This window comes from Lolium rigidum, chromosome 1 (assembly GCF_022539505.1).
Source record: "Lolium rigidum isolate FL_2022 chromosome 1, APGP_CSIRO_Lrig_0.1, whole genome shotgun sequence".
Taxonomy (NCBI): Eukaryota; Viridiplantae; Streptophyta; class Magnoliopsida; order Poales; family Poaceae; genus Lolium; species Lolium rigidum.
In genome coordinates, this window is record NC_061508.1 from 234,739,250 (window position 1) to 234,764,028 (window position 24,779).

The 24,779-nt window shown below is 44.5% G+C and overlaps 1 protein-coding gene across 1 annotated transcript; it reads right to left on the reverse strand.

The window, feature by feature from the left end:
• Nucleotides 1–901: 901 nt before the first annotated feature.
• On the reverse strand, nucleotides 902–2,883 carry LOC124683330 (probable 2-oxoglutarate-dependent dioxygenase SLC1). Its single transcript, XM_047217871.1, has 2 exons — nucleotides 1,978–2,883; nucleotides 902–1,156 (listed from the first exon to the last, which is right to left on the reverse strand). Exons 1-2 carry the CDS (start codon nucleotides 2,881–2,883, stop codon nucleotides 902–904), a joined length of 1,161 nt encoding a protein of 386 aa, XP_047073827.1.
• Nucleotides 2,884–24,779: the final 21,896 nt, after the last annotated feature.

The window sequence follows — 24,779 nt, forward strand, 5'->3', positions numbered from 1 at the left end:
AGGTGGGGGGGGTGGCTGCTTCTATATATAGGCATGGCCCTATTGTCGCGGGCCGTATTACGACCCGCGACAAAGGGGTGGCCACGTCGCTCCTACCCCTTTGTCGCGGGCCGTATTACGACCCGCGACAAAAGGCCGCGACAAAAGCCTCCGCGCGCTCCACATGGTTTCGGGGCGACGTGGCCAGGCCATTTGTCGCGGGTGTAGGCGCGCCCGCGACAAAAGGCTCCCACGGAAGCCCTGTTTTCCACTAGTGATAAACTCGATAAAGACGGCTTTTTTTGAGCTTCTTCCTTTGACACTAGGTAAAGTAGTCTTTGCCGAGTGAAAAAAATTCAACTCAAGAAGTGGTGGCTTATATCATAATTTACAATTTTACACAAAAAAAATAAAAGCTAAAATTATTTTTTTAAAATTATTTTGCCAAGTGTAAACAAACACATGGACACACGTAGAGGTTTGCCGAGTGTAGCCGAGTGTTTCTTTTGACACTCGGTTTTGGTAAAGACGTTTTCGAGAGTCCGACATCACAATTTTTTTGACACTTTGCAAATTAGCCATTTCCTTTATTGGCACGATGGTTTTCTGCCAGCAGCGCGTTGACACTTGATTACGGTCAACTGGTGGATATATAGATGACTCTTGCCCCAAAAAAAAAACTAATAATCATGCATGTTGCGTGTGCATCCAGTACATCTTCGATGACACATAATTGGTTTTACGTAGAAAAACAGCAGGAACTGTACAAGTCACAGCCAAGCCTGGAAACGCAGAATACCAGCCAAGCGTCGCTAGCAGGGTTTGCCGGGGTGCTGACTTTACCCTTGATCTCCTACGGCAATGCATCCCGCACGCAAAGTCAATCCACGGTCGCGATCGAGGGAGGATCGAAAGTCCGACGTCAGGCGAGTCTCCTTGACTGCAAGAAGTTCTTGTGCTTCCCCTCGGCGGAGGCGAGGTAGGCGAGGAAGGTGGCGAAGTCGGTGTCCATGTACCGCCGCGCTTCGCCGCCACGCTGCTCGTCGACGAGCTCCGCCGCCGGCCCGACCACCCGCTCCGTCCCCACGCTGTGGAACGACGCCACCGAGATGCGAGGCCGCGTCGAGTTCACGCGCACCCGGTGAAGCACGCTCTTATACCGACCGTTGCTGTATATCTGCACACCAAAAAATATCATCTGTCAATTATTACTTCAGTTTTAATTACAAAATTATTGAGAAATCCGAAGTAGTAGTGCAGTACTTGGCATGATATCTGTATACTATTACTAGATACTCTATGCTTAAGATCAGCCTGAGCAGCTGTGGATGCATGCAGTATTATTTTGTGAAGATGTGTTCAGTTTTGTCACATCTAAGTTCATAATCTTCATATCATTGTAAACAACGACGTAACATGAGGTCTCGTCGTGGCTCCGGAAAATCGCTGTTACTAGTTGTACGCATCGATCATGTGAAGCGTACGCGCATGCGCGTGGGGTGTGTCAGCTGGCTAAATACTCCATACATACAATATTGATACCTACTGGTAGGATAAGCTAAAGTACCAATACATATATGTATATATACACCCAGCAGCACGATACTGCAGGTTATGCACTGGCGTTGGAGCTAGCTAGGTGGCTCAACTTGGTTGACTGGCATAAAAACCAATCAATCATCGTCATTTGGCATCACTATCAAATTGTATTATACTGTGAACTGTGTCTTCCGATCACATAGTTTAGTTTGATTTCTCGAGAATTTTGACCTCCTTAATTGTTGGGCCAGTATATGTACAACTATATTTTTGTTTCGCCTCGACTAGATCGTGACCAGGATCGACGCCCTTTCAAACATGCCAAATGGGAGCTAGCTGAAATAAGTCGACTTCCTAACAAGGTCAATTCCATGTGGACGTACAAGTCGGCTTGTCGTACGTCCATTGGTACGAGATATACAGTACGAATTGAAATGGCAGTAGTAGTGTAAGTAGTACCTCGAAGTGGTCGCCGACGTTGACGACGAAGGAGCCCGGGACGGGGTCGACGGTGAACCACTCGCCGTCGTGCATGACCTGTAGCCCCTCCACGTCGTCCTGGAGCACAAGCGTGAAGAACCCATAGTCAGAGTGCGGTGGCATCCCCAGCGTGAGCTCCGGCTGCGGGCACGCCGGGTAGCAGTTCACCGTCATCATCTGCGACCCAGCCGTGGCCAGCTCCTCCATCACGCCATCTTCACCATCTCCGATCCCCAAAGCCTCCAGCGCCGCCTCCACGACTTCCACGAACACCATCCGGCTCGCCTCCGCGTACGCGGCCGCCACCTCCCTGAGGTCGGCCGGCGAGTCGGGCCACGACGGCACGACGTCCTCTACCGTCGGCACGCAGGAGAGCTTGAGGAAGTCACGCCAGCAGAGGACAGCGTCGTTGGCCTGGTTGAAACTCGTGCCGTACCGCACCGGCGCGCGCACGTCCGGCGACATGTGCCGCGCGCGTTCCGGGAAGGGGAGCTCGAAGAAGCGCGCAGCCACGTCCAGCATCCCGGCGATGGCCTCGGAGTCTACGCCGTGGTTCACCACCTGGAAGAAGCCGTAGTCGCGGCACGCGGTGTAGATCGTCGACAGCACGGCGGCGCGCTCCGTGGGCACGCGGAGACGAGCGAGGTCCACGACGGGGAGCTTCACCCTCGCGCTGCCGCCGCTGCTTATGCAGACGGAGGCGCCGGGGCGGTCGGAGGCCGGCAGGACGTACCTGCCGGGAAGCCTGGTAATGCCGGCATCGGACAAGTGCCTGACGCCTTTGAGGCAGTAGTCGGCCGCGGCTGCTTCGTCGTCGACGGCTCTGTTTTTGACATGGTGAGGCAGGTGGTGGTCGCCGGCATCCGTCAAGCCAACGATCGCCATGGCCAACACTATGTATGAGTTGTAGCTTGTTGGTTTATCAAGCTATGCACATCAATGGGTGGTGTGCGACATGGAGCACGGAGAGCTGTGTATTTATAGCTAGACGTACTAGAGGTAGAGGGTAGAGGCCGGAGATGAAATAGAGCATCGACCACATGCGTCTCGCATTCCATTGACTAGTTTGTGCTGATTGGTTCATTAATGCAACATCAGGTATTCCATGTCAGCTAGAACGTTAAGGGCTGCCACGTGTATGTGCATGCATCTTGACCCTGGGTATCTTTTGTTAATTCATCACTCCTTCATTTCAACTTTTCAAGTATAGTATATTCGTATTATATGCATTACGCATGCATATGCACCCCGTCAGAAAGACATGACGAAGGTGGGAAGAAGCCTGCTCTGGGCCTCTAGTAAAAGTATTTCATCATGCTGATTAAACTAAGTCGATGGGCACAGAAACACATCCTTCGTTACAAATATAATACTAGAACATAATATACAGATTCGCTTAGTTATAAGAGCAATTCTAATAGTATAGCCAACTGTTGGTTATAACATGATATCATATCATTTGTAGTCATTATATAGCTAACATGTACAATAGTTGGCTATAAGAATGTAATACTTTACTAATATATGGTCCACATTTCACTCTCACAAGGTGCCTAAGAGCACGTGCAAGAGCTAGCTATTGCATAGTAGCCCATCTCTCTTCTCTCTCCTCTTCTCTCTCCTCCAACTCATCTAAAATATATTATTTAATGTCTTATAGTCAGCTGATTGGACTCTATTGTATTTGCTCTAAGATAGTGCTCAGTTAACTGATTGCATTGTGATTTGTGCATCTATGGGTTGTAAGTTGGATTGCAGCTCAGATTTTTCAGTTGCAAATGGGGCTGCAAGAACCATATTTTCTTTATGATTTGTGCAAATCGAGAACTAAATTAATTCTCATTCGACTTAGTTACAAATGTTGGGACGAGAACGGAAAACATTTGAACAAGCTCCCTTGACGTGTCTAGCATCGTCGATGAAGAAATGTGTAGATCAGAAAGAACACAAACCAAATTTAGCAAGATCTGTTGGATACAAACCTCCACACTTCTTTCGGTGGTGTCAAATGCATCACCAATATGAAGGCTAGACGGGGGACTTTATTTCATCTTCACGAAGTCGCCACCACACATCTTTCTAAGTAGCACTACTATGAAAAGTCTTATAGGCCCCAAGCTACCATATGCACCCAAAAAAAACTGGTACGCTGGTACTATATTACCGCCCAGGTCCTGCCAAGGCAGAGCTGTTACCCCCCTACTGGGGGCGCACGACTATATTCTTGGGTGTTGGTGGGGCGGGGGTAAGGGTCGCCCAGGTTCCGACCAAGGCAAAGTTGGCGCACGGCTAATTTGGTGTCGCCCAGGTTCCGACCAAGGGCCACCTCGTATTTTGTATAATCTTACGGTCAGCAACTGAAACTAACAAAATTATCTCATATCTTATAGCTGACCAAAACATCCACCCATAGTTCTGATATGTTAAGACCTTGGTTAGCAGATACATATATTTTCAACGTAGTAAGAAGGCTAAGCCACTAAAACCATTAAAAACGATGTTCAAAACAAAGCCAAAGCCCTAGATACATTAACATCAAATACTAATGAAACAATAAGACTTTAATTTTTTTTTCCATATTAACGGTATAAAAAAAGTTTTGAGATTTCAATCACTGGCGGTCAACTAGTAAAACATGTATGTGATGCGTAAGGATGGCAATGGGTAGGGTACGGACAGAGGGTAGAGAAATAATATACCCATACTCGTATAGTTAGCAGGTATAAAATTATACCCATACCCGTACCCAAGGGTATGAAATATTACCCATGCCCATACCCGAAGAGTACCCGTACCCATTAGGTACCCAATGGATAGATAAAATAGTACACATGTTATTCTAATTTTAGATTCATCGATAGCACATTTGACACAAAAATAAATCATGTCAACTCAACTAGTTGAATAATGCTAATTATCATAATTTACAAATCACCGTATCAGACTCATAACTCATAAATCAACAAAAGTGCACGAGTCACACGATATATTGACAATTTATGATAACTTAATATTGGTTCACAAACTGAATAACAGAGCCGATTACCTCCATAGGTTCATGTGCCGGTATAAATGGGTAGGGTATGGATATACCATAGGTATAAGGCTAGACCGTATCCTACCCGTTACTTAACAGGTAGGAAAAAGGTAGTACCTAGGGGTATAAAAGTGTGCACATACCGTGCCCACACAGGTACGGTACCCCACGGGTACCCATACCTATGGATAAAATTGTCATCCCTAGTGATGCACATCTCTATCAGCCATGCATCTCTATCAGCCGTAGTTTCCCTTTTCATATATATAGACTTCTGCTGAGTGGCAGTATAGAGGGGGCTGCACCACTAGATAGTTCTTTGAGAGAAACCTACTCCTAAGTTCAAGTTGCAGCTCTCTGCAAAGGCATGGAGGGACGGTAGGAACCCCCGCGGAACCACAACACACCTGAAGAACGATTAATAGACCGCCCGTCAGCAAGAAACCGGAAAAAATCCGAAAACTCCTAATTTTCTCCATAGTACTGGCAGACGCTTAAAAGGTGCATATCAGAGATGAACCCTCCAGTAGGCCCTTGGAGAAGACTCCCGCCAACGGAGCTCTATAGCTCTCACGGGTCCAATAAACATGTCAGTGATTTGGAGTCATTTCTGACAAGATCGGGGTGACGGACGACTAGCTTGTCGGCACAGGGGTTTAAGCCCATCAGCCACAATGGACTATGTACTAGTGAAAAGTTACCAATGAACATAAAGTTAGAGAAGGAGCTCTGAAAAATAGCTTTGTTGATTGCCTTCATTCTCACCGTCCATATAGGCCAGAGAGTCTCACCAACTTAGATAACTTGTTTATGCAATAGCGACTTAATAAGAAAGAAAATCTTTTCTTACACCTGCACTGATTAACTGAAATATGCTCAGCAAGTTCTTCATCAAGTAGTGCCCATACACTTCTTGCCATCAATAGTCCAACAGAGAGGTGTTGATAATCATCTTCAAAGGCCAGACAAAATGTGCATACAGGTGAAGGGGGCATGTTTCAATGATGGCGAGCTGAACTTCTAGGGATAGATTGATGGGCGAGTTGCCAAAGGAACACTCTGAGCTTGCTCGGGACCTTAAGTCTTCCATAACTTAGTACATTGTTTATACTTAGCCATCGATGAGGAGATGTACGTGCACGGCAAAGGGTGATGCACGGCAATGCCCAGCGCCGTTGCCGTGCATCAAATCTTTGCCGTGGGCTGTCTTTGTCCATTGCCGTGCAGGATTCATTGACGTGCGCTGTCTTATTTCTTTGCCGTGCAGGAATTTTTTGCCGTGCGCTCGTGTCTGTTTTTGTCGTGTCGTAGTTCTTTGCCGTGCGTTTTTTCGGTGCGCACGGCAAAGATTTATTTGCTGCGCGGGGGCTCATGGCAAAGATTAGTTGTACAGCAGCGCCTGTTTTTCTCGTAGTGCATGCTTTGCTTGGTTTCAGTTTGACAAGTTCGTGTTTTTTTTTTTTTTTGAGACTTACAAGTTTGTGTATATGTCTCCTCCTCTTAAGCCAGTGGGCCAACCACAATCGGCCCGTATGCTCAACACACTAACTGTACATGCCTAGGTGTCCGTTACCCTATTTATTAGGTAGGGCTTGGTTTGTGGAGTAATTGATATTTCTTCTCCACCGAACCTCTCCTTTTTAAAATTTGAAACAATATTACGTAGTATTTGCTACGTCAAAATGCAAACGCTAGCAAGGTTGACCAGAAATAAGATCATAGCAGGTTCGTGAACCGTTTGACGATATCATACTTGTAACTTGTAAGTATACGTGGTCTATCTTCTGAACAAACAAGAGCGGTGTAGTTTATTCGAGAAATACGAAGAGCATACGTACTACTTTTCATCCAATCATAACGCACACACGCCTAATAAAAACTAAACCTCAAGTATCTCTACTTCGAATACTGCCTATGGAATAACAATACGTGCATGCTTAGTTGACTCGTTAAACTAGGATATCGTTGACCTCCCTTACACATTTCCACCGCTAAACTAACAACAACAAGCTGATACATTTACACGAGTACTTACAAACTTGCACGAGAAACATCTCTTCATCGAACTGATTGATCACTGAAATATCCCTCCGTTCTCAAATAAATGGATAGCTAGCTTTAAACTTTGTCCACAAAAGGGTGTACTCATATCTTTTCGAGAGAATTCCTTATTTGGCCTTGGCTGAAATTTGCCTTCCTTTTTTGGCCCTGGTAAATTTTTTCTTCCTTTCATGACCCACAAAGTTTGGTTGGTTCCTTATTTGGCCTTCTAGTACAATTTAGGCACTAAGATGACCATTTTGCCCCTGCTATAATATGCTAGCAAATTTTTGAGTTTCATAAAAATCTAAAATTTATTCCAGAAATACATGTATATGATTGGGATGTACGTGCAATGTTTCGGGAACAAACACGTTTTATTTTATGCTGTGAAAAAAACAAAAATCTGACATTATATAGGCGTATAGTGTACGTATAGTCTGTCAGAAATTTGTCTTTTTTGTATCTTCCAAAATATAATGTATTTTGGGCTGAAATTTCTGGCGTGCCTGCGGATTGTCTGTATGTTTGTGCCTATTTAATATCAAATTTTTTGGAGTTGTGGAAATACAAAAAAAATTTGGAGTAATTTCTAGAATAAATTTGAGATTTTTCGGAATAAATTGCAGCAGGGGCAAAATGGTGCGCTGGTGCCAGCCAGTGGGGGTTGCTTTTTTTAACAAATCAACTAGTATATCACAGCTTTTTTTAGTGCAATTTTGTCACATATTGCAGCAGGGGCAAAATGGTCATCTTAGTGCTTAAATTGTACTAGAGGGCCAAATAAGGAACCAACCAAACTTTATGGGTCATGAAAGGAAGAAAAAATTTGCCAGGGCCAAAAAAGGAAGGCAAACTTCAAACAGGGCCAAATAAGGAATTATCTCTATCTTTTCAATCCACTTTAATTACTTTTCTTTTATCGCACGGAAATCAAACTCAATAATATTAAGCACATGTTCTCCTTATTTTCTACATGCATTTAGTTTATTGAAGGTGAAAGAATTAAAGAGGAGAGATGCATTTCCCAATGATTTTTTAATCCACTTGATAATTTATCTTGAAAAACCCGCATGTACACTTATTTATGGACGGAGGGAGTACTCAGCAAGGTGTCACACAGCTGCAAGTTTTACACTCCCGGATAATTAAGATGATGAAGTAAAAGAGGGGACCCCGGTCCAAGGACAAAGGTGATGAGGTGGCCAAAGTAAACACATCTAGCATGGAGGTGTGACGGACCACGATCCTTTGTCGAAAGGAGTTTCGTGCTCTTCGTTTAAGTTATCTTTAGTATTTTTTAAAAATGCTGAGGCGGTGGCTACATCTTAAAGTCAGAATAAGGTCCCCTTCTTGTCCTATCCTTGCTCTGGTGGTGCCCCTAGTGTTGGCGGAGGACGCGTAGAGTCATGTACGCGACGGATCTCATGGAATGCGGTCGAATTTTGTGTTCGTTTCTATGATTTCAGATTAGTATTTTCCAATCTACGGTTGTCATCACTAACGATGTTTATGGTTGTTGCTCTGGTGTGATGGTCTGTTTGGGGAGACTTTTCGTATGTCTATTACACCAGCTCTACTACGACAAGCTTTTTCCGACTCGATGGAGGGGCAAGGACGACGCCACGCCTCAACTCCCACTGGTGCCTAGTCATCACTAGGTGGTCCAAATACTTTCTTGTAATTTTCATTATTTTTTGAGTTGTTTATACTGCTAGTAAAGATTATTAATGGGTTGATGGGATTTTTGAAGAAAATTTGTCACACAGCTGTACACCTCGATCGATCTAGATGGACTATATGGAAGTATCCACGTAGTACGCCCATGCATGCACATACATTTGTCAACGCCCTGAATTTGGGTCGTCACACATAAAATTGCACCAGGCCGGACCAGACAAACTAGCTAGGAAAACCTAGAGTATAGATGTGTTATCACACGCTACAATATATTATCTTGTTGACGTCAACGGACAATTAAACCCTCCTCTACTTATCGTCACGGCAGGGGTACGTTGAAACTGTTGAAATATTGGGCCCACTTTAAGTGGCCCAAATTAGATTTCAGTTTTTCCTATAAATCTCAAAGCCCACATAGTGGCAGCCTTGTGAGTTTGAGCCCAAGTTGGTGGCAGCTCACTAGTGAGTGGCAAGAGGTGGGAAGTTTAGTCCCACATGGAAAGTTGGGAGGAAGTTAGACCACCTTATAAGGTGGGTTGTTCCACCACTAGTAAGTGAGTGAGAATAGGAGTGCTACACGCGCGCTCCTCCTCCTCCTCGCTCGTCTCGACTCGACACGTCACGTCACGTCACGACGCGTGCCGCGCTCGTGGTGAGTGGATTGAGCCTCGAGCCGAGACTTTCCTTACTTTTTGCAGCTCGGGAAAACGAACGGAGTTCTAGACGGACGCGTCGCAGTTAGTCGGTTCGGGTCGCTCCCGGATCGTGGGCTATCTGTAACCGACTCGAAACGTTCGTGCGACGTGGGCGTGGCCCACGTTGCCTAGGGTTTCCCGAGCCTATATAATCTCCTGCCCGGCTACCGCAGAAATCATCTAATACACGAGTTAGGGTTTCCACCTCTCTCTGCTTGCGCCGCCATCGTAGCCTACTCCATCCCGCGAGCCGACGTGCATCGGCGAACGGGAGAGCAGGTCTCCGGAACCACTCGTCCTTGCGATCCTGTACGGGAGAGGGCGAATTAGGTTTTTGGGAAGCGCTCGCGCGACTCGCTCAAACTCTTCATCACGGGTCGCCTTCCGTCCAAGTCGGGCGGTGCCGCCTACCGTCGTCTTCAACGCCGTCTACTTCGACCCGTCGTCCCCGTCGTCAACAACGTTGTCATCAACAACGTTACTCGCTGTGACATCATCTGCTACACCTCCACCGCCACCACCACCAGATCGGTACGTGCGACATATCTCGATCTGTTTAGCGATGGGTGCTTTCATTGTTTGTGCCGTCTGCTACTCATGTTGATTAATGCATCTAGTATGTTCGAGTTTCACATGTTAGTAGTTGTTGTCATCATGTTTTATATTCTGGAATTAATCATGGAAATTGTGCCTAATTATCCAACAATCCAAAAACCTAATTGTAGGCAATTTCCTGAGTTAACAATGGCTGGTTTTTCCGATGCACTGAGGCCGGATAAGTTTACCGGTGTGCACTTTAAGAGGTGGCGTATAAGGCCATGCTCGGCTTACTCATCCGAAAGTGTTCGAAGTGACCGATGGTTTACCCGAAGGAACTATATCTGACCAAGATCAGAACAAGTTCAAGGAAAACAATACTCTCTTCGTCGGATGCGTTCTAAGTATTCTTGCCGATCGTCCGTGTGATGTGTACATGCACTTAACGGATGGTAAAGAGCTCGGGATGCACTCGAATGCTAAGTTCGGTGCAACCGATGCAGCAAAGTGAATCGTACATCATGGAGAGCTTCCATGACATCGGGATGGTTAACAACCGTTCCGTAGTCGAACAAGCTCATGAGATACGAGTGCATTGCGAAAGAGCTCGAACTCCTTAAGTGTGCCTTACCCGACAAGTTTGTGGCTGGATGCATCATTGCTAAGTTGCCCCCTTCATGGAGGAACTTTGCCACAACCCTCAAACACAAGAGACAGGAGATATCAGTTGAAAATCTGATAGCGTCTCTTGATGTTGAGGAGAAAGCTCGGGCTAAGGATAATACTGAGAAAGGAGAGGGTCAGTCTAACGCCAACATGGTGCGTAAGAAACCCTACAAGCAAGAACAAAGGGAATAACAAGCCCTCCTTCAATAAGCCTATGAAGACTACAACCTTCAAGAAGAAGAAGATGATAAACAAAGCAGATCCGAGCTGCTTTACCTGTGGAGAGGCTGGCCACTTTTCTAAGGACTGTCCAGAGAGGGCAGACCGCAAGAAAAAGGGGAGGCAAGTCAACACGGTGACCGCTAGCAATGCTCGATGGGTACGGTAATCTCTTTACTCGTTCTTTCGGTATTTCAATCTCCATGTTGGTGGATTGATACAGGTGCTAATGTTCATGTGTGTGCCGACATATCCATGTTCACTTCTTACCGGTGTCGCCGGGATTCTTCCGTCTTGATGGGGAATGGGTCACATGCTTCGTTCGTGGTGTTGGCACGGTAGATCCGAAGTTCACTTCGGGGAAGATCGTGCAGCCGAGGAACGTGCAGCATGTCCCTACTATGAACAAGAATCTCGTTAGCGGCTCCCTTCTATGCGGAGATGGGTTTAAGGTTGTTTTAGAGTCGAATAAAGTAGTTGTTTCCAAGTTTGGACAATTTATTGGTAAAGGCTATGAGTGCGGAGGCTTGTTCCGCTTTTCGCTTTCGATTTCAGTAATAAGTCCGTGAACCATATTTGTGGCAATGTTAGTGATGATACCAGTGTTTGGCATTCTCGTTTATGTCACATTAATTTTGGTTTAATGTCTCGGCTATCCAGATTTAAGTTTAATTCCGAATTTCACCATTGCCAAAGGTTCTAAGTGCCATAGTTGTGTGCAATCAAAGCAACCTCGGAAGCCTCACAAGGCGGCCGAGGAGAGAAACCTGGCACCTCTAGAACTCATACATTCCGATCTATGCGAGATGAATGGTGTGTTGACAAAAGGTGGAAAGAGATATTTCATGACATTGATTGATGATGCGACTAGATTCTCGCTATGTTTATTTGTTGCGAACTAAAGATGAAGCTTTAGACTACTTTAAAATTTATAAAGCCGAAGTTGAAAATCAACTAGAGAGAAAGATCAAGCGTCTTAGGTCGGATCGTGGTGGCGAATATTTTCCTAAAATCTTTGATGAATTCCGTGAGGAACATGGCATTATTCATGAGAGGACGCCTCCCTATTCACCCCAATCAAACGGGGTTGCCGAGAGGAAAACCGCACGTCGACCGACTTGGTGAATTCCATGTTAGCCACTCGCTGGTTTATCAAAGGCATGGTGGGGGGAGGCTTTGTCGACTACATGTCATGTCCTGAATAGAGTTCCTAACAAGAATAAAGATAAAACCCCTTATGAGGAGTGGACTCGGGAGAAAACCATCACTTTCGTATTTGCGCACATGGGGATGTTTGGCGAAAGTCAATATTCCACTTACTAAGAAGCGCAAACTTGGACCAAAGACAGTGGATTGTATCTTTCTAGGTTATGCTCCGCGGAGTGTAGGATATAGATTTTTAGTAGTTCAATCCGAGGTACCTGATATGCATGTTGATACTATTATGGAATCTCGTGATGCAACATTTTTTGAGAATATGTTTCCTATGAAAGATATGCATAGCATTGCTAGAATTTCTACCGAGATAATACTCGAGTCCAAGTACATCTAATGAGTATTTTGAACAATCACATGAGAATGTTACCGAGAAGGATGACAATGAAGCTCCTAAACGGAGCAAGAGACGAAGGATTGAAAAATCCTTTGGTGATGATTTCATTGTGTACCTTGTGGATGATACTCCCACGTCCATTGCAGAGGCATATGCATCTCCGGATGCAGATGACCGGAAAGAAGCCGTCCATAATGAGATGGACTCGATTCTTTCTAATGGAACTTGGGAGTTGTCGAACGACCCCATGGATGCAAGTCGATGAGGGCTGCAAATGGGTGTTCAAGAAGAAGCTAAGACCTGATGGTACTATTGAAAAGTACAAGGCACGGCTTGTAGCGAAAGGCTACACACGAGAGAGAAGGCGAAGATTACTTCGACACCTATTCACCTGTCGCTAGACTTACCACCATTCGAGTACTACTATCCATGGCTGCCTCCTATGGTCTTATCGTTCATCAAATGGACGTAAAGACAGCTTTCCTTAATGGAGAGTTGGAAGAGGAAATCTATATGGATCAGCCTCGATGGGTTTGTAGTAAAAGGTGAAGAAAGAAAGGTGTGCAAGTTGCTGAAATCTTTATATGGCCTAAAACAAGCACCTAAGCAATGGCATGAGAAGTTTGACGAACTTTAACTTCGTAGGCTTTGTTGTCAATGAGGTCGACAAGTGCGTTTACTATCGCCATGGTGGAGGCGAAGGTGTTATACTATGTTTGTATGTGGATGATATTTTGATCTTTGGTACAAACATGAAAGTAATACACGAGGTCAAGTCTTTCTTGTCAAAGAGCTTTGATATGAAAGATCTGGGAGAAGGTGATGTGATCCTGAACATCAGCTGATTAAGAACGAGAGTGGGACTACTCTAACGCAATCCCATTATGTTGAGAAGATCTTGAGCCGGTTCGGCTATATTGATAGCAAGCCTTCTTCAACACCTTATGATCCCAGTGTGACACTACGCAAGAACCGGAGGATTGCCATAGATCAATTGAGATATTCTCAGATTGTTGGCTCACTCATGTACTTAGCGAGCGCGACTAGACCCGACATCTCTTTTGCTGGTTAGCAAGTTGAGTAGGTTCATGTCAAACCCGGGTACTCGATCATTGGCATGCACTTGATAGGGTCATGCGCTACCTATGTGGTACAATGAGTTATGGGATTCACTATTCGGGGCACCCAGCTGTGCTTGAAGGATATAGTGATTCGAATTGGATCTCGGATGTAGCTGATCCGTACGCCACAAGTGGGTATGTATTTACCTTTGGAGGTGGCGCAGTGTCATGGAGATCTTGTAAGCAAACCATATTGACGAGGTCAACTATGGAAGCAGAACTTATCGCTTTAGACACAACCACCGTTGAATCGGAATGGTTGCGTGAGCTCTTGATGGACTTGCCTCGTGGTTGAAAAACCTGTTCCGGCAATCCTTTTGAATTGTGACAATCAAACTCGTAATTGTCAAAGTGAACAATTCTAAGGATAACGCGAAGTCATCAAGACACGTCAAGAGACGTTTGAAGTCCGTCGAGAAATTGCGAAACTCCGGAGTAATAACTCGTTACATATATTCAAACAGTACAAAAACCTGGCAGATCCCTTTACAAAGGGACTATCACGTAATGTGATAGAAAGTGCATCGAGGGAGATGGGTTTGAGACCCGTTGATGTTACGCCATAGTGGTAACCCAACCTTTGTGATCGGAGATCCCGTGAATTAGGACCCGGGAAGAACAAACTAGTGGTTTAATTGAGGAGAGTATTATGTAACCCTCTCTATGTGAAGATGCACAACTCTCGCTTGTCGTAAGGCAGGTTGGCAACAAGCCTTAATGTGTTTATGTTGGCTATTATAGCAAAGATGCTGTCCTACAGAGCATTCTTGAAATAACACACCTATATGAGTCCGATTGTTAAACGTCGCAATCTATGAGATTTGGGTGATCTCTAGTAAACTCATGAAGAGACCATGAAGTATGACGCATATGCTTCACCCGCGGGGTAGGCTACCGGCAGCCATGTACCGGTCATGACTTTGAGTGAAACCCTGTTCACGCAAAACTTGCAATTCAAGGCTTAGTCCATTGTTCAAGTGTGAGTGGATGTAGCTTAAGGTTCTAGGCGGAAGTTCAACTTAACAGTCTCCGCTGAAACACTCGGTATATAAACAAGCAGCGAGTATTGGTAAATCTCTAAATGGGGATTTGAGATCTGGTGGGGGATTGTTGAAATATTGGGCCCACTTTAAGTGGCCCAAATTAGATTTCAGTTTTTCCTATAAATCTCAAAGCCCACATAGTGGCAGCCTTGTGAGTTTGAGCCCAAGTTGGTGGCAGCTCACTAGTGAGTGGCAAGAGGTGGGAAGTTTAGTCCCACATGGAAAGTTGGGAGGAAGTTAGACCACCTTATAAGGTGGGTTGTTCCACCACTAGTAAGTGAGTGAGAATAGGAGTGCTACACGCGCGCTCCTCCTCCTCCTCGCTCGTCTCGACTCGACACGACACGTCACGCGTCACGACGCGTGCCGCGCTCGTGGTGAGTGGATTGAGCCTCGAGCCGAGACTTTCCTTACTTTTTGCAGCTCAGGAAAACGAACAGAGTTCTAGACGGACGCGTCGCAGTTAGTCGGTTCGGGTCGCTCCCGGATCGTGGGCTATCTGTAACCGACTCGAAACGTTCGTGCGACGTGGGCGTGGCCCACGTTGCCTAGGGTTTCCCGAGCCTATATAATCTCCTCCCCGGCTACCGCAGAAATCATCTAATACACGAGTTAGGGTTTCCACCTCTCTCCGCTTGCGCCGCCATCGTAGCCTACTCCATCCCGCGAGCCGACGTGCATCGGCGAACGGGAGAGCAGGTCTCCGGAACCACTCGTCCTTGCGATCCCGTACGGGAGAGGGCGAATTAGGTTTTTGGGAAGCGCTCTGCGCGACTGCTCAAACTCTTCATCACGGGTCGCCTTCCGTCCAAGTCGGGCGGTGCTGCCTACCGTCGTCTTCAACGCCGTCTACTTCGACCCGTCGTCCCCGTCGTCAACAACGTTGTCATCAACAACGTTACTGCTGTGACATCATCTGCTACACCTCCACCGCCACCACCACCAGATCGGTACGTGCGACATATCTCGATCTGTTTAGCGATGGGTGCTTTACTGTTTGTGCTGCTGCTACTCATGTTGATTAATGCATCTAGTATGTTCGAGTTTCACATGTTAGTAGTTGTTGTCATCATGTTTTATATTCTGGAATTAATCATGGAAATTGTGCCTAATTATCCAACAGAAACTGTCCAATTATCTTTTTGTTGTCTTCTTTCTATTTTGAACGGACGATTTCCTTTGTTCACAAATACGTGTACATTTCTACTTGGCTAATGACTTTGCAAACTCTACATAAATCGTGTATGCATGTCGCACATAGACATAGGTATACGTACTATTACAACGTCTTGCCTCCATATATTGAAAAAGACACGCATGTACTCTCTCTGTTTACAAATGTAAAACGTTTTAGCTAGCTAATCTAGCCTATTTAAACGTCATGCACTACCAAACGGAGGGAGTATGTGACAATTCCTGTCTACGAATTGTTTGGGATAAACCAGCTTTTAAGCTTTCGCTGACTATGTCTTTTTTTGGACAAATTCAGATAGCTCAGCTTATATGTTACTAAAATCAAAATTAAGTACAAAGATTTTTGACAGCAGCCCAGCCAAAGCTCAAACGACAAAGCCACATCAGCATATACTCAGACCGGCCATCAATCTCACAGCAGCAATTATTACACCCAATTAAAAAAATAAAAGCATTGCTTTACTATTTATTATTAATTAAGAAAAGGTGTCGAGTTAATTAGCAAGCATCGGACGAGAACCACATAACAAACGCCAGCAGAGAGTGACGCCCACTCACACCAGAGGGACAAGTTCACTAAGTATGCGAAAACAACCAAGAATCAATCTTGATACACACCACTACAAGAAGACTAGAGAAGCCTCTCACCTTTCCCAGAGAGAAGACATCGTGACTGCTACAGGCGGAGCAGATATGAGGGCGCTCCAACGTAGATGAAGAAACCAACCATCCAGGAGATACAACAAAGCGACGTTGTTTGACCAACAACATGGGAAACCTATAGGATACTTCGAAAGCCCCTTCAGCTCGCATCAGATTGGAATCTAGTATGTGTGAGAGTATTGATAGATGCATATTATTTACCCCGTTCTTAAGTGTTCGTTGTGATCCAACTTGTATGCAAGAACATGTATGGGGAGAACTATGTATTAGATGGAGTAGCATGGTGGTGATGATTGAATAGTGACAACAAATTCATGATCTACAACGATATATTCCCTTTTTTACTGCCTCACTAGGAATAAAGTGAATACATGTGCTATGGTTTATCATGTGACATTGTGATAATCTTATTTGTCCAAGGTAGCATATTTCATATTCAAACATTATGTCATATTGCTTAAGAACTGTTGATTGTTAATTCAAGATTGCTTGGAGTCTTTCCTAGTGTCCACTACAACTTAAAAAAATTGTAGACAAGTGAACACATAAACCCGGTCCATTTTAAATCAGTAGAAATATCTTTCCAATACATTTGCCTTTCTTTATATTTTCTACTATTATTTAATCCAAAAAAATGAAAAAATAATATCTCTACATACACACACAAAACTCAAATACCCTTAGCCTTTACTTGTTTTTACTTAGTTTACTTAAGTTTTTTTACTTTATTTTATTTTATTTGTTACTTGTATTTCCTATTACTAATACGAAACATTGTGCTTGAAAACCACACAGTAGAGTTGGAGACACAAGGCAAGAACTTTATTTTGTAGGTTGCTAGATGAGAAGGAAAAATTCCGCTTCTGAGCCAATTCCCCGAGAGTTCGATATAAACCCTCGAGACACGTTTGTGGGGAAATACACTCGCTACAATACTCTGCACTAGAAGTCCCAAAGAATCGGTACACATGGATTTTTGCCATCAGACACTCCCGAGCAGGTTATTTTGTTCTTCGTCCAAGTGAAACGAGTGCTCTAGGAGCCATGGCCAATTGATGTTATTGTTGTTTCTTTTCCGTTTCCCCATGAATAATGTGAAGTCACCCCTCCCCCCTAGACACTCCTGAGCATGTTATTTTGTTTCTTGGTCCAAGTGAAACGAGTGCTCTAGGAGCCATGGCCAATTGATGTTATTGTTGTTTCTTCTCCGTTTCCCAATGAATAATGTGAAGTCACCCCCCCCCCCCCCAAAAAAAAACCTTGGCCTCGGGATCATGTAAGAAAGCACAACGCATTGGTTGCTTCTCCTGTGGATTCTGAAAAAAACTGTTGTGAGCTGTGAACTGTGAGAAAGTTGTTGTGAACTGAAAATTGTGAAAAAGTTGTTAAGCCGTTTGGTAGGAGTAACTGTGGAATCGAAACTGTGGTAACAATTGTCTATAATGCCCTTTATATTTCACAATGTTGTTATATGTTGATTGAGTGCAACGTATAAATCTACATATATATAGATTAATTTACATACAAATCTCCATTTTCTAAGAGGATTATTTTAATGCTTTTTAAATAAATATTTTCCAGTGAAAATTTGATTCATGAGATTCCTTTCTGCTTATCCCAAATGTTCAAATATCTCTAACTCCATTGCGATTTGGTTCGTAAGTTGTATGTACATTTAAGAACATGTATCCATGATCCATCACTCGCCACGATTAGCAAACAGGCTTCAAGTCACAAGAATACGAGCCAGCTTCACTTATTCATCCCTCTGTTATCTATCGTGAGAGCGCACGTACTCTGCTTAGCCTTGATTCGATCCACATCGAGAGGAAGAGTGCTAGCTAGCTAGTAGGGCAGTTGACATTTGACAACATCCTGGTCGGGGACTCAAAGTTGTGGCTATCTCCCGTCCGTCGCCACGCGCAGGCCGGTGTGGAGAAAACCTTTGGATCTCGCGGTACATGGTGGAGGACGATTCCGGCGATGTGGGGAAAATATTGAATGATACCACGCCTCACATGATACCATGATACCATTTCATAAAATTAAATTGTAATTGTCAAAAAATTTGAAACAAATTTTTGGCTGTTAACAAGATGTGTGTTTACATTCTCTAGATTTTTCATAACAAAATTTAAAATACACCAAGATAAATGATATGTGAATAGTTCCATTTTGTGTTTTTGTCTTTATGTAACACGATTCATGCTTGATTTCTCACTTTTGTTTCTCTTAAAGGTATTTTGAATTTGGTTATGAAAGTTACAGGGCATGTAGACACACATCTTGTGAACACCCCAAATTTTGGTTTTGATTTTTTTGACATTTAAAATTTAAATTTTAAACAGTGGTATCATGGTATCAAATAAGGTGTGGTATTACTAGATATGTTCTCTGGCGACGTTCTATACCACTAACCGCCGAGGTCTGCCAGGCTTGATTAGGGGCAGTCGAAGAAGGAACAGATTAGAGGGAGGCTAGCGGCCAAACAGGCGGCGACGCAGGGAACTGGGTACCGGAACGGGCGGTGGGCTACGGTGTAGAGAACGGGTGGCGGTGGAGGATTGGAGCAGGTGCGGCAGAGCGTCTCCTAAGTGGGGCTACCAGAGGGCGGAGTCCTAGTGTCCTATGCGTGGTGCGTATCCTCGGTGTGTCCGGTGAAAGCGAAAGTGAATCATATAGCTCGGTAGAAAAATAACAAGCAAAACGATATATGCAGTTGGTAGTGGAAGAGGTGGGTAATTTCCAGTTATTTTTGGTTTCCACCGCAGTGAAAGCAGGGCAAAGCTGCTGCCGAAAAGATACTGCGAAATTCTGCTAGCTTTCAATAATTAGCTGTGAAAAAATACCCATTTGGTTGGCTTTTGACTTTCAAACACTAAAATCAGGTTAGAAAAGCAGAACCAAACACAGCCTTAGAGTGATCGGCCGGGCCATAGAGCTACCATAGACCCCAATGAACTCGATTTTTAATTTGGTTGCACAATGATAAACAAACGCATCAATAAAGAAGTGGTCTTGATCAATGGTTCCCACTTCCATAATGATGTCCCAGATGACGCCAGGGAGCATACCTCATGACGACCATCAGACGGTGCCCAACTTCAATGGAACTTATTACAAAGTTCCAAACTCTAGAGTTCATGATCAGCGAAGCTATGTCGTGTGATTTCTTCCATACATAAGATGTTAATCCTCTCCTTTTTAAGATAATCCCGCAGCTAGGAGTGATGGAGCTTCCCGTTGAAGCCCCATATAGTCCATACCAAGGCCCTCATTTTGTACCAATTGAACGAGCCCGTGCTTGATGGGCTAGGGTATCCCTCAAGTTAGTCTGTGGATCCAACACCTAGGCTGCAGCTTTACGTTTCCTGGCACATGCTACAAGCACCACTAGAGGGATATGATCATTGTCATTTCATTTTTAGTCGCAGGAAGTGGCCACACTGGCCCCTTCTTGATTGGGTGATAGTTGATGCTAAACATAGCTTGAGGTAATTAACAAGGCTTATGTCACTTCTTTTGCATAAATTATTTAGATATGTTCACTTGGAGAACCAAAAGAAGCATAAAAAATAATAGCACTATCGTAATATACTTTCAGAAAGTGAGAATCGAGCAGAGGTGTAAACACCACGAACGATGAACTAGGAGGGATCGGAGTGGTACATGTGTCCTTCCAGACCACCACCTTATGGATGGCCTTCTGCGTAATAGATTCCGCGTCCGCGTTGTCGCCCTGCGTACTGTTGTGTGTGCATGCCAGAGATCAAAGTCAAGGAGGAGGTGATCTAGGACCTGGGCGTCGGTAGCGGGCCCGCGATAGTCTTACTGCCAAAGGAGCTACCAGCGGGTCATCAACTTCTTGGTCCTGCTTTTTCCTCATCGTAGCAATGCAGGAGGCAGCAAGATGTTGTCATAATCCTAGCCCTGGGGGCTCTCCCACCCCATCTCCTTGCGATCTTCGGCTCCAAGCTTGCACGTTCTTAGAATGGATGGCGGGGCAAGAGATGTCCCAACAGGGGATGGTTCCTGAGAGGACAAAAGGATGGGGAAGGACTGTACAACCCTCATCAAATCTACCTTGATATAACAGATACATATCCTCAAAAGCATCATCCATGGAGATATTGGGTCCATACTTATTGAAAGGCATCAAATGAACTTTGATCTTATCGGGCATGGAGGCAGGCTTTCGAGTGGTCTGATACGTCCAAAACGTATCTACTTTCCCGAACACTTTTGCTATTGTTTTCCTCTAAATTGTGTATTTTGGATACAACTAACACGGACTAACGCTGTTTTCAGCATAATTGCCCTGGTGTCTTATTTTTGTGCAGAAACTCAACTTTCAGGAAAATCCCCAGAAATAATCGCAATGGACCTATTTTCGCAGAAGATTGACGAGGCCAGAAGACGAGACGGAGGGGGGCCACGAGGCGCCCACACCACCAGGCGGCGCGGTGGGCCCCTGGGCCGCGCCGCCCTATGGTGGCGTCGCCTCGGCCACCCCCCGACGCTCCCCTCTGGACTACTTAAGGCTTTCGACCTAAAAACGCAAGGGAGTTCGACCAATCTGCCAGAAGACATCCAGAACTCCGCCGCCATCGCGAAACTCCGTCTCGGGACCAGAAACTCCGTTCTGGCACCCTGCCGGGACGGGGAATTGGAGGAGATCATCGCCATCACCACCACCGACGTCTCTCCATCGACCATCCATGTTTCCCCCATCCATGTGTGAGTAATTCCCCCGCTGTAGGCTGAAGGGGATGGTAGGGATTGGATAAGATTGATCATGTAATAGTCATAAGATTGTTAGGGCATAGTGCCTAGTATCCGTAGTTAGTACTTTTATGATATTGTTGCAACTTGTTATGCTTAATGCTTGTCACTAGGGCCCGAGTGCCATGATTTCAGATCTGAACATGTTATTGATTCATGATGATATTCATTGTTTTATGATCTTACCTGCAAGTTGTATACACATATTCCTGTCTAGAACCCGAGGCCCCAAAGTGACAGAAATTGGGACAACCGGAGGGGAAGGCTGTGATATGAGGATCACATGTGTTCACGGAGTATTAATGCTTTGCTCCGGTGCTCTATTAAAAGGAGTACCTTAATTACTAGTAGTTTCCCTAGAGGCCCGGCTGCCACCGGCTGGTATGACAATAGATGTTGTGCAAGTTTCTCATTGAGAGCACGTACGACTATATACGGAACACATGCCTATGGTTGTTTAGTACTTGGATACTATTTTATTACTATCTGCAAAATGCCCTGCCTTGATTGTTACATGAGTTCTCTTATCCATGCAGCGCCCGTTCATCCATCCCTATGCCTACAGTATTTTAATCCTGTTGTTTACTATAATCACTACTACCTGTCTTTGTTACACTCGCTTATATTTTACTATCTGCTATCGCTATAAAACTGTTGCTACCGATAAACTCTTGCGAGCAAGTCTGTTTCCAGTGCAGCTGAATTGACAACTCCGATGTTAAGGCTTACAAATATTCTTTGGCTCCCCTTGTGTCGAATCAATAAATTGGGTTTTACTTCCCTCGAAGACTGTTGCGATCCCCTATACTTGTGGGTCATCAAGACTATTTTCTGGCGCCGTTGCCGGGGAGCATAGCTTTATTTGCAAGTTCACCTGAATTGATATTGTTCGCCGCAAATCCTCCATCATGGGTAAATCTCGCGATGCTAAAGTCGCCATATTACCAATCACTACAAGAAAAGGTACAACTCGAGTACCTCTCGCTGCTCTTGATTCACCATCCGTGATAAGTCAACTTGTTTCACCACCACAAGCTTCACATGCCGGTACTTCTGCTGAATCTGAAAATTCCTCTTATAATTTTGATGATGCTTCTGCTGTGCTTAATGATAATGGTTCATTAGGTCCTTTTCTAGATGCTACAATTGTTAGGTCTAGACAAATTGAAAATACTGAAATTCCTAATGAAAATACTGTTACACCTGTTAATTCACCTGAGTCTGTTGAACACTCTAGTGATTGATAAATGTAATGCTACTACTGGTGCAAGTAACATTAAAAAGCTTCTTGCACAACATGCTGTTAGATATAAACTGTCTCCTGATCCTAAATTTGCCACATCTCCTATAAACATTAAGGATAAGGATTATGATTTCTCTTGATTTATCTCATATATCTATTGTTGAGAAAACATCTTTTTGTGGTACTGAAAAATAAAGTGCTGTAGAGCACATGAATGAGCTTTCTAATTTGAGTAGCTTGTTTTCTGATGATATCAAGACGCGTACTTATTTTGTTGCTAAAAATTTTCCTTTCTCATTAAAGGATGATGCTAAAACTTGGTATAATAGTTTGCCTCCTGATTCTATTGATAGTCCAAAAGGTTTGCTTGATGTTTTCTTTTCGGAAATATTTTCCTGCTAGTGCTCAACATATTGCCTTGCGAGAAAATTTATAGTTTTGACCAGGAAGATGGAGAGAAATTGCCCGAAGCTTGGGCAAGGTTTTGTTCTCTTATCGTAGCTCGGCTCTGGACATGATTTGGAAAAGCATGACTTACTTGATATATTTTATAGTGGACTAACCATTGAGTCTAGGGCATACCTGGATAGTTGTGCTGGTTGTGTTTTCAGGAAAAGAACTCCAGACGAAGCTGAAAAATTAATGGCTAAAATAGGCCGAAATCATGATGATTGGACCATATCTGGCCATGGGCAGCCCGGCCTGACGGCCCAGCCCGGGCCCGGCCCGAAAAACTCGGGCTTGGGCCAGAAATGTTGGCCCGACTGCCGGGCCGGGCTGGGGCTGGGCCTGGGTAGCCCGAAAACTCACTTTAACACTACGGCCCGGCCCGCGGCCCGACGGCCCGACGGGCTTGGTGGGAATTTGGTCGGGCCGGGCCGGGCTTGGGCCGGATTATTTTGCGTCGGGCCTACCTCGGGCCGGCCCGAGGCCCGGCCCGGCCCGACACATGCCCAGGTATAGATTGGACTACACCTGAACCAACCCCAACACCAATATTGAAGAAGAGGGGTATGATTAAATTAAATGATGAAGATATGAGGGAAGCCAACAAATCTCTTAAAGAGAAAGGTATTAAATCTGAAGATGTGAAGAATTTACCCCCCATAGAAGATTTATGTAAGATAACCCCCCCTTCATCCACGATTGAGGTACATTATCTTCAACGCTTTGATAGAGAAGATATTCCTTACTCAAAACCTCCTGATCAATGTTTAGATGAGTTTGATAATTATATTGTTAAGCAAGATAATTTTAATATGAGAGTAGAGAATCATTTAATGGAAAATTCTCAAGCTATTAGTAAATTGCATGATATTGTGGAGAGAACTGATGGCGTGTAAGACACACGTCTGTTGGGAACCCCAAGAGGAAGGTGTGATGTGTACAGCGACAAGTTTTCCCTCAGTAAGAAACCAAGGTTATCGAACCAGTAGGAGTCAAGGAACACGTGAAGGTTGTTGGTGGTGGAGTGTAGTGCGGCGCAACACCAGGGATTCCGGCGCCAACGTGGAACCTCGCACAACACAATCAAAGTACTTTGCCCCAACGTAACGCTGAGGTTGTCAATCTCACCGGCTTGTTGTAAACAAAGGATTAGATGTATAGTGTGGAAGATGATGTTTGTTTGCGAAGAACAAGTAAAGAACAAGTATGGCAAGTAGATTGTATTTCAGATGTAAAGAATGGACCGGGGTCCACAGTTCACTAGTGGTGTCTCTCCCATAAGATAAATAGCATGTTGGGTGAACAAATGACAGTTGGGCAATTGACAAATAAAGAAGGCATAACAATGCACATACATATATCACGGTGAGTACTATGAGATTTAATCAGGGCATTACGACAAAGTACATAGACCGCTATCCAGCATGCGTCTATACCTAAAAAGTCCACCTTCAGGTTATCATCCGAACCCCTTCCAGTATTAAGTTGCAAACAACAGACAAGTGCATTAAGTATGGTGTGTAATGTAATAAACACAAATATCCTTAGACAAAGCATTGATGTTTTATCCCTAGTGGCAACAACACATCCACAACCTTAGAACTTTCTGTCACTGTCCTAGATTCAATGGAGGCATGAACCCACTATCGAGCATAAATACTCCCTCTTGGAGTTACAAGTATCAACTTGGCCAGAGCCTCTACTAGAAACGGAGAGCATGCAAGAACATAAACAACATATATGATAGATTGATAATCAACTTGACATAGTATTCTATATTCATCGGATCCCGACAAACACAACATGTAGCATTACAAATAGATGATCTTGATCATGATAGGCAGCTCACAAGATCTAACATG